The 12068-nt window shown below is 30.2% G+C and overlaps 1 protein-coding gene across 1 annotated transcript; it reads left to right on the top strand.

The window, feature by feature from the left end:
- Positions 1-4067: 4067 nt before the first annotated feature.
- Positions 4068-7913, top strand: LOC146538263 (uncharacterized). Its single transcript, XM_085186637.1, has 8 exons — positions 4068-4213; positions 4295-4543; positions 4753-5018; positions 5435-5621; positions 6079-6178; positions 6948-7052; positions 7352-7507; positions 7647-7913. The coding sequence occupies exons 1-8, from the start codon at positions 4068-4070 to the stop codon at positions 7698-7700; spliced, it is 1263 nt and encodes a 420-aa protein (XP_085042763.1). The 3' UTR covers positions 7701-7913.
- The last annotated feature ends 4155 nt before the right edge of the window (positions 7914-12068 follow it).

The following is a 12068-nucleotide window of genomic DNA, read 5'->3' as shown; positions in this document are numbered from 1 at the left end:
TATTTATTAATATTTTTATTATTTTTATTATTTTAATAAAAATATTATTTATTAATATTTTTATTTCTTCGCTCTGGTACCAACGCGAAAGCGCGGCATTGGGTTCCGCTCAATAAACAAAATCGAAATTTCAGCGAGAATTGGAACAACAGAGTGCCTTAACACTAGGTTTCCTCTGCCTATCGTGCTATATGGGAAATAAAACTGGAAAGAAATATGGATAATATACGTACCATGTAAAACGCAATGGGACATAAGAGCCAATGGTCTAACCACCGAGGACGCAAAAGATCGTGCAAAGTGGAGTAGGTTAAGTAGGAAGGCAGACCCTGGTGATAGCCGGGATTAATGCCAAGAAGAAGAAGAAGTAAAACGCAATAAAGAATACAAACAAAGAGCTTAAGCTATTACATAAGTTATGATTTTGTTTGAAAGTCTGGAACATTCTACGGTCTTATGATATTCCTTTGTACACATTAGGAGCATCGTTTTCACATATCCGCGTGTGTGCAAGCTTGAGACAGGTTCATCCGAAGTTCGTGTAATGAATACGTGACTTATCTACGCGAGGCAGGCTGAAGTAGTGCGGCTCATACTTTGCGAATGCTGGGCGCTTACAGCCGTCAGCTGGTGCCTTTAAAGAATGTTTATTATATTTATTCTTATTTAATTATCATAATCTTTATATTCTTCACCGTTAATGCTACTTTATAAAGCGTTGGCTTGAATATTTTTAACTGATTTCAGAAAGGAAATGGTTTTCAATTCGGTTGATATATTAATTTTCTTTTATGTATGTACAATGTACATCGATTATGCTGAGTTTTTTTAACATATTTACGCTATTCTTTTTTTCGTATATATTAATAACTTTTTGATTTATATTATTTATTTTAGTTAGGTGATTAATAAATACCTAAATATTTGTTCATATTGTAATTTTTTGTAATAACTTTCTATTAACTGACTGAGGCAATTTTAATGTTTAAATAACATTTTAACATTTTAAAAACGTGTTCTATTACATAATTAAACAAAAAACACATTACGAGTGCATATATTTGAATTAAAATTTATAATCACGTAGTACACTCTACGTAATACATTAATTTTACACAGTTCAACATTCCTGCGGTTTTTGCTTTCAACATAATAGCTAGTAACCAGAGCGGTCGCATCCTTTTCAACCTATTTGCAGAGGAAATAAGATGTCACTCATTTATGGTGGACGCTGTATATTATCCTAAATGACCAAAAGTAATTAAGCTATTTATATATTCATATATTTATTAATTGACGGCCATTTATAGTTATTTAATATAGTAACTGTTTTTATATAAACATGAAGTATGTTAATAACACTACTAAATACGATCAACTAAGACTAGCTGGTCGTGGACAATACAATTAATTTTGGGTAATTAGCAAAAGTAATCTAGCTTAACGGTTTAAACAATTAAACGCAATGTCTCGAAAAATCGAAGGAAAATGGGTAGCGGAGTGTCTTAACAATGTGTCTTAAACATGACAAAAACAGGGTCAAATTAAGCTAGTTTCATATATAACTATTGTACGATTATTTAAATAAGAAAACGTTAAAATATCGCACCTGGATTCAATGTTAAAATAAATAAATAAAGTTACGAATACTTCTTCATTTTATTAAATATTCGAGCTCCGCACAATGTGAGTGAACCATTTCATCAAGTCAGTGACAAATATTTCCGAAGGTGTAAATATTTACTTCAACAGGATATCCAAGTTGCATTTCGCTACTGTAAAAGTCGCTTTATTTTCAAGTCGCTCGAAAAATGTGAAATCTGATGGCGTTAGAAAATCGTGTCAGTAAGTAGATGCAGTTGTTTTACACTTATCTGTCAATGTATATACGTACCTATTGATGTACCCTTTCTTAAACAGTAATTTTTAATATCCATAAATTAAAAACTGAACTGAACTGAATTTTTAATATAGCAGAAATAAATTTATTAGTGTTTAATTTTACTAAATAAAATATTTAAAGTATGTGTTTTTGCTGTTCGAGTTTCAACTATAATAATGACTTGCATGTCTAAACCATATTGTTCAAATTTATTTTCTATTTATTATTGCTATCCTTAGCTTAGACGACTATTTTTATCAATTTTTACTCTCAAGTAGTAAAAAAAAATACTCTAAAATTTATGAATATTATTTGATAACGAAGTCTATAATCCGTGTTAGTTAACCTATCGTTGGGTAGAGAAGCGAAATGTTATACCAGGAACCAAGCTTATGTTAGTCTAGTTAAGATTAGTCACGTATTTTTCTCGTTAATTTTTAAAATAATAACCGAAACAGATTTTAAATACATTTCATAATATGACAATAAATTATACAGCTAATCTAAGTAAATCTAATATATATAGATTGGTGGGAAGTATTTTAATAATATGTAACGATAAAGATATGCAAAAAATTATAAAAAAATCAATTTAATAATATTTCGAACATTGGCCGTGCTTGACGCTTATAATGTAAGATAACCAGCTAAATTTTGATGATACTCTGCATTTCAAATCAATAAAGAATATATAAGAAGAATGCAAACGTCCTACACTGAAATTTGATTTTAAAGTCACTAGGCCGCACAGCTTCCTCAAATACTACTTTTTCACCCACCCTCCAATTCTCAGAGAGGTGAACAGTTTCCCAGTTTTTAAAATAATCACTGTATTGCCTGGACATGTTTCACCCCCTACCGCCTCCATGCTCCATTTTACTAATTACAAAATACCTACATTTATCAAAATATCAATGATTACATGTTAATTATAATTATATATTTAATCACATTTAAGAAACTCATACTCTATCCTTGTATAGAATCGAAATTCAAAATGTGTTTTATTAAAATAATTTCTTGCACGGGTTTATTTATTTTTAAATTCGCAATCTTTATTTATAAGCAATTTATCGCATAATCTATGTGTCGCTTATAGAATTTTTCTCTTCAAGACATTTCCACAATATTAAATTTTACATAATTAGTATAAACAAACGAAAAATACAAAATGGTACACATTTCATGATATACGTCACTACGATTAATAAAAAAAGATAACTACAATCTGCTTAACCGTTCCTCCCTTCACGAAACAGATAATTGCAACAAAATACTCAATTTTACGAGCACAGTGTACAATAGATTAACATTTCATCGCATTATATGCCTTATTTCCACTGAGTTAAGAACTAAGGTAAGCTAGTAGTCGCCGTGTGTACCCGTCAGAGCTCAAGGCGATGCGGCAAACGCTATTTGGAACTAAAAATTATGACCCAGAAAATGTTGAGTGCTGGTAATAAAAGACAAGACTTTTAGCAAATTGTCACTCTTAGTTGCGGCGATAACTGCTACGTTCAGCTACGAGCAGTTCCTTATTACAGATCGTTTGAATAGTTGCTATTGCTATTCAATATATCGGTTTTTTTTAATAATAAATAATTAATTAATTAAGATATAAATATTATTAGTTTTTTGTATGTTATGGATATTTTTAATTGCTTTTGGTCTTATCAGGGTCATACATTACACATATGTAGTAGAGCAATTTTATAATAAGGTCATTGCCAAAATATAACTAGGTACTATTAAATTTAACTTACTATTAAATATACTATTAAATTTAACTTACTATTAAATTATTAACGAATGAATCGTCTCATATTTTCTCTGCTTTGGGAAATTGCATAACAAGCCTCGAATAATAATCGTATAATATTTTCAATTACGTTTATTTTTATGTTAAATAAGTTTATTTGCTTAATTAAAAAAAAGAATATGTTCTTAAAGGAATACTAAATATATTCAGAAGTAAAATAACGTTGTGTTCATGTATGATTATTCAGTAATACAGTTCAATTTGCAAACTTTTATGCTAACATATTTGCTTATATTATACTTTAAAAAAACAATATCAATTGCGATATTTAATTTGACACTAGTATCATATATATCTGAGGAATTACTTTCATATTACTTCTTTATTATTTTCGTCATACGAACTACAACAAGTAAAATATTCGAGATGTTCAAATTTAAAGAGGTTAATTTTGAACAAGAATATAATAATGAATGTGCTAAAGGAATTATAAGACCTGCAAATTTTCATAGACAAAATTTTAGTATATTGGGAATTTTTCAGGTACTTGATGCCCCAATTCGTAAATACACGTAAGTATTCCAATAATAATTGATAAAATGTTTATAAATTGTAAAAAAACTGAATTGTTTATTTTCTATACATTTATAAAGGTATTTCGCCAAAGCTGCTATGATTTTCTGCGCAGTATCGGCTCTTATTATTTTATCTCTGGGCTTGTACCATGGAATTCTCATTCGCGACATACCATTTATAACTGAAGTGGGAACTTATTGCATCGTTATGTCTTACAAAATAATAATACTTATGTGCACTAAACTGAATGTTTACGATTATCACCAGTTGCAACATATTATGAAAGAAAATTTTTTATATGCTTGCACTACAGGTGAAAGATACAGGTGAGCTTACTCTCTTTCCTTTCTTTGTACAAAATTAAAATTAAAATTAAATGACATATAAAAAACATATTGGGTACCTTTGGTTAGACGAAAAGCGCATTTAGCAGCTATCGACACTAAATAAGCAGAAAATGGAGAATAAAGTGACACATTGTTAGTTTTTTAATGTTATATACGTAATAAAATAACTTTCATATTAATTTTAACAGGAAAAGATTTTTCTTCAATCAAATATTTACCCGGAAAATTTGCAAATTAACATTGATTTTTACCAGTGGCGTAGCCGTGGGTATGATGTCTTTTGGTGTGTTCTCATTGCTGTTTTACTTGGCCACTCATAGCCCGGGTGAAGGGAAACGGCCACTCTTGTTTCCATTCTGGTGTTTCAACATAGATTTTGGAGCAAGCCCAGTTTATGAAATCACCTTTTTCTATTGCTGTATGTGCATATTTGCATATGCTATAAACTATACATGTAAGTTAGAAAATATTTATTGCATATGCATGCATTTAATAAAAGCATGTTTGATTAAATGTATGTTACGTAAAAAAAATATATATATTGCTAATTTAATTGCTTAGTAGAAGTGAAATTTCTTTATCGACATATTATATGGGATAAATCTTATAGTAGTATTAAAGAAAAACGCCACATATTTTGTTAATTTGGCCATTACGGTGCCCTTCTTATTTTTTACTGTAACTCGCGTATACCTGGTATCTGGCTACCCTGCAGCCAGAAGGAACCTGGGAACCTAGTATTAAGATACTTCCGTACCTTCTGCGGAATTCAGAAGGTATAGTGTGTTGAGTGACTGATCTCAACGCCGCACTTTGCCTCGTACCCTTGAGCCACGAATGACATCTTATTTTTTTTAAACTTATTTATAGTTATGATTTTAACTGAAATAATGTGGATAAGAGAAATAACCACTAAAGCTGATATTGTGATCTGGTCTATTCGAGACCTCATGGATGGAATACAACCTACTCAAGATAAAAGAGAAAGAGCGTTGTTTGATGACACGTTAAAAAACCGATTAAAAGAAATTGTGAAACATCACCAATCTATGCACAGGTATTTTTGTAGCTTTTTTCCAGCTTCGCGCTATATCCCGCATGTAGCAGGGTACGCAGAGGGAGACTACTATTAAGAGACTCCGCTCCCCACTTTCCACCGAATTCTGGAAGCATTGCGTGTTGATTGGCAGAACCCAGTGCCGTGCTTTGCCTCAATACCAGAACGAAGAAATGTAAAAATTAAATATTTCATTTCGGGAATCGAGCCCAAGACCTGTACAGTCACAGCCACACCCAGGCCTTATATATTAATAATTATTTTTTGTAAAAGAATAGGTAAAAAAATATAAAAGCTCGTACGTTATCCTCTCTGGTTTTCATTAAGACTGGTCATAAATATTGTATACCACTTAAGAGGCATGCAAGAAATTTTTACTTTAAAAACTTAACTTTTAAAGTAGTGAATAAACTTCATACTTTTTCAAATAGAGTTACTAAAGTATGCTTAATTTTAGATTGCTTAAACACTACGCAAAAGTTTATAAGAAACTGTTGATGTTTGAACAAAAAATATCTGCCCCAGTGGTTTGTCTGAGCGCCTATTCTTGCTATGTGGTAACTTAACATTTAACTTTATCATATTTTATTAACATTTTACAATCCATCTTTTCCGTCGTCATGCTTACAATATAAACATTAGAAAATGTTATTGGATATTGCTTGCTTTCGATTTTCATGTTTTGAATATAAATAAATCAGCTTCACGCTGTATCCCGCACACAGCAGGATAGGTAGAGGGAACCTAGTGTTAAGACACTCCGTTCCCCACTTTCTGCCGAATTCTGGAGGCATTGCGTGTTGAGTGGCAGAACTCAACACTGCGCTTTGCCTCGATACTAGAGCGAAGAAATGGAAATATAAACGTAAATAAATATTTCACTTCCTCGAGTGGGGATCGAACCCACAACCGTCACGTTACAGTTACACCCTTGTGCCGCTGCACCACGACGGCCTTATATAAATTAATATATTGTTGTTATTATTTTTTAACCGACTTCTGTAAGAAAAGGTGGTTATCAATTCGACTGTATTTTTTTTTTCAATCATTATATACGTATAATGATGCGATCTCCATTTTAATAGTTAAAGTAATAATAAGTAGTAGTAGTAGTAGTTTAATATTTTTATAGAGCAGGATTTGGTTCGAATGGAAATTGTAGAGATGTATTGATTAACTCAATGGTGTGATGCATTTCTTACTACATTTTTTTGCTTATTGCTCATAAAAAAGCAATAGTTATCTGAAGATAAAATATTATAAAATATTATCATTTTAATGAATATAACATGTTTTATTAATGAATCTTTGTTAACTCTGTTTAAGACATCCGGTGATGGTGAATTCAATGCAGTGCTGTTATTACTTTGTGTTGCTGCAATAATTTTACTTTTCATTCCGAGCTATTTGTGCACAATTTTATCTATGAAGGTAAAGTATTATGTACAAATGAAATTAACAAAAAACCGTATTTTATTTAAAATGTTTAAAATTAAATTTCCACACCCTGCAGGGTAGGCAGAGGTAATCTAGTGGTAAGACACTCCGTTCCTCAATTTTCCACCAAATTCCGTAGGCATTGCGTGTTGAGTGGCGGAACTCTACGCCACGTTTTGCTGCTACACCTTTACCTCTTCGTACTACATCATTGTTATTCTTCTTCTTCTTCTTATTAAAGTGCCTCTCCAACTAGTGAAGGTTGGCAGTCAACTTCATTGTTATTGTCATAGGTCAGTTCGATCTGCTACGCTTGTTGGGATACACCTTTCTGGAATGCAAGTCCAGTGGTCCGCCCATATTTAGTACTCATCATGCAAAGGTCTCTGAGGCCTCTACCTTTAACAGTTCCAGGCTTTGAAGAAGTGTCGGTACAAACATTTTCTAAGGTAAACTACTAAATTGTGTCCTCATGAAGGCTCTTTTAACAATCTATTTTATTTATTATAATCCTGAATGAAAATTTTAAATAGACAAGTATAAATATCGTGGAAATCGTACATCTATTAATATAATTATTTCTTACAGAAAATGGCATCTGCGTACTCTATGTTTAATATGTTGAGGCAAATAAATATTTAAATATTTAACAAGAAAGCTTCTAAGTACCACATAGAAATCTTTACCTGAATCACAAGCTGCAAAAATTTACTACTAATACTATAATATTAAACTTATAATTCACCTCACCTTAAATAGCACTTTTTTTTTAAATACACTTTTAATACAATAAATCTTTGTAATATAATCCTTTTTTCTTTGTTTTAATTAAAGTAAATATCAATGTGTTTAATTCTACTACTTTATTTGGTGGAAAGTGTGGAACGGAGTATCTTAACACTAGGTTACCTCTGCCTACTCTTCTGTGTGCGGGATACAGCGTGAAGCTGTTTTATTTGACTTGATTTATCACTAAAATGAATAGAGGAGAAAATAATTCATTTATAATACAAGCGGGCGAAGCTGCGAGCAGGTCGCTAGTATAGTAATATAATTAATTGTTTTTGAACTGTTTTACACCATTAAGATTAAATTCTTTTGTATGTTCCTTAATATAATGAAAAGTGGAAGTATTAACATAATAAAATATAATTATTTGACAATTAATAAACTCTTTCACTACATTATATCCATGTCACATACGTTCATGTTAATTATTTCTAAAATAAATACGTTCAATAATACATATATTAATTAACATGCAAATATATGTTCCTAAAACATAAATTAAACCATTTAGAACATAAGAAAATAGAACCATTCTAACGTTATATAATGGGATAAATCTTTTCAAATTGAGGGAAGTAACAAAATTAGCGAGCAAATAAGTGCCAGCGCCGCTACGTATTTGTCTACAGCGCCCCACGCCGACGTGACCAGAATATGTATACTTCTATTCAATTGATATACTCGTACGTACCCGTTTATTCCACTAGTCCACTATATTTGTTTTAGATTTCAGATACGAATGAATGGTCAATAAAGCAATCGGTTTCTACCAGTTTTTCAGTTCTATATCACAGGTTGAAATAGAGAGGCATTTTCTTCCGTATAGGAATATTTCTTTTTATACTTTTTATTTTTACCATGTTATATATGTGTAGCATATTTTGAGAAATTAATTTATTTTACTTATTTTAATACGGCATTTCCTATTAAAAGATAAATTTAATAGAATTTTAACAATCCCCGGATGGGACTTGCGGTTTTCGTGTTTACAGTTAAATTCTGAAGCTGGCTATAATTATGTATATATACAGTGTTGTCTAAATCTTTTATATTTCAATATATTAATAACATCCTGAAAATAATTATTTTTATGGTTTGAAAACCATTGTTTACGCAACCGTGCAGCAACGGGACGTGGTCTTAAGTGTAAAAGGTAACAAACAGGTAACACATGAAACGTAAATGTGAAATTGAAAAAATATGTTACTATTATTAAACAAGATATTTGCAAATATGCAGAATGAAAGATAAAATATTCTTTTCTATTACGGTATTTTATCAACAATTACATGAGAATAATGTTAGAATGCTCCAAATGAAGAAAAAAGCGAAATGAAATTGAAAATGAAAATTATGACACTTCAGCGAGTACTAAAGAAAGAACAAGTATAGAAGCACTGAAAATAAGTCTATGAGAGTAAGCGAACTTTATCAAATAAAATTTCCTATTCGAGCCGCTCTGTTTGCCCTCGTCGCATCATTGATATTGAATATGGCTAAAGTGAAACACACACTGCCAGCACTACACAAATGTATGTTTCTATTGAAAACTTTGAATTTATAAACTCAGTTTGTATATTCTAGAAAAATATTATTTTTTTCTGTTTTAGAATACGTTGTAGTACGCCCGACGTGATATACTTATGTGGTTTTATAATATTTATTTTTGTTTCTCACAAATTTCACAAATACTGTATTGGATATAACAAGCTGCATCAATTTTCCAAAAATAAACTTAAATAGAATATTTTACATTCATTAAAATATTTTACATAATATGTTAGAAACATTTACTTTACATTTTTTTGTCAACGTTTATTATTATACTTATTTATAAAAGATATAAAAATTTACGCTACGTTAGTAGCGGGATTTGAACCCGCGAGTTTTGGAAACCATCTAACCATCCGTAAAAGAAGTAGGTTCAAATCTAGCTACGTTCAAATTTTTATACGTTTTATAAATAAGGAATATTCTTTCCTATGTGCGCAATAACAATTTAAAAATGTTACAAGTATCTTTTATTTTCAATTATAAATCGATAGTAAATTAATTTAAAAAAAAAACTATTAAAAAATCTTATTATTTATGTTTGTTTCTAGAAATTCTTGGAAATAATTTCGGCAAATAAATCATAATTTCTCGTATATAATGCGATGCTATAATTCTTTTCTACATACACAACTATTAAATTACAAAGTTAATCTTATATACAGACTAAAACTTATTATAAAAAGGTCATTGTAAATGCTTAAGTGCATTTCTGCACAGAAAGCAATCTAGAGGAAATTTAATCAGCATCAGCTTTTAAAGACGATCTACGAATAATTGATACAATTAACTCCATTTCTACTAGAAAATTATATTGAAAAGTATGATGTGAAATAGACAATTTAAATATATATTCCGTTATGTTTTAGAGCCTTAATTCCTAAATGTATACCGTATATTTCAAAAGATGTTTCTATACTTTTATAAAAGCCAAATAGGTAAACCTTAAATGTAATAGCAACATCCACCTAGTCTCTATAATTATAGTGACTAGGTAGGTAAATATAGAAAGTAAGCGTGATATTTGTGGGTGCAATCTCCATTCGAGGAGAGTTCTCTCACTCTGGTAACGAGCGTGTTGCGAACTGTTTGTGTTTTGTTACGAACATGAGAACGGAGTGACTCTACACTAGGTTGCCACGTTCCCTCTGCCGACCCCGCTACGTTCCGAATACACTGTGCAGCTATTTAACAAATAATACACTACATTACATATATATAAAATTGTTAACAGCTGGACACACTAAATCAATACTAAATTTACTGTTAATATAATATGAAATAAATGTATTTTTCATAGCAAAAACTAAATCATTTATTTAATTCATATATACTTATGTTCAGCAGAGATTAACGAAGAAGTACTTAACGTTACATTTCTCTCTGTAGCTCACAATGTAAGGTTGATGCACAGAACACGATAAATTAACTTAAACCTTAGTTGGTAATTTTCACATTTTCGAGCTTACTTCTAGATTAATTAGTCTTGTTAAGGTAGAAATGTGCTTGAATTATAAAACTTATTTTACTTAGTTATTCGTCGTATGAATGTTCACTTCAGAAACTAATAAAATTATAATATTATTTTTTAGAGAAATTCTTTTATGGGTAGAAAGAAACATATAAATATATCAATCAAATAAAATATATCAATTAGAGTAGATTAGAGAGAGAATACGGAGAGTAAATCTAGTGATGAGTCACTTTCTGCATGTTATAGAAACATTACATACGGGACCATTTATAATTATTATTTACCCTAATATTACTCCGAATTACATTCGAACCCACGACTATGAATTTTAATAACGTATCATAGTTCAGTACACAGAATAAAAGTTCTTAAAATCTAGAAACGTTTTTAATTATAATAAAAAGTTACATATAACATGTACTTACTAAAAGACTTACTTAAAAAACAGCAATTGATAAAAATACAAAACTTAAATTTAAATCAACAAAGAAACTCCACGTTTATTCGACAAACAGACCGTTTCATATTCGTGCAAACAATGGGTATGTATGGATACGAATATATCCTTAAAAGCTGATGTTAATTGAATTGGCTGTAGATTGTTGGCCCTCGAAGCTGTAATTGTGTTAGTCGGGAACATGTCAGCGTTTGGCTCTAACTTTGTCCAGTCAGTGAGACCATTTTTTTACTTACTACCTGGAAGTCACAAACGGTTATATTTTATACGTAGAGCTCTTTGTTCTGAGTCTCGTATACCTTATTTGACGATAGCTAAATTCACTAGCTATTGTTAATTTAATTTTAATTTTTGTTACTATATCTTTATAAAAATTATCAATTTGTTAGACATCTATGTCATTATATATTAAAATAAATGTTTACTAATAATCTGAGATCATAAAATCTTCATTTCTACTTGGTTTATATGAGTAGCCTGTCTTTAGGTGTGGAGTTATCAATGTTCGTACTTGCTATAACATAGTTTTAATTTTCAATTAACTGCAGTAACAAGCTATTTTTTGGTAGACTAGGTATCTATACATGATATACAACGCTACATAACAATAACTAAAAAATATAATATTACAAATTCAGTATAATTAGCTTTAGCTTACGAATAAATACTTCAAAACCAAAAAGAAATATTCTTAACTTCCATCATCATTCATTGCAATTCAAATAGTGGTTTGAAATAG

This window comes from Heliconius melpomene, chromosome 6 (genome assembly GCF_056956725.1).
Source record: "Heliconius melpomene rosina isolate 202511_hmr_F chromosome 6, ASM5695672v1, whole genome shotgun sequence".
Taxonomy (NCBI): Eukaryota; Metazoa; Arthropoda; class Insecta; order Lepidoptera; family Nymphalidae; genus Heliconius; species Heliconius melpomene.
Note: the sequence above shows the minus strand (reverse complement) of the source record. Positions and strands in the feature narration are given on the sequence as shown.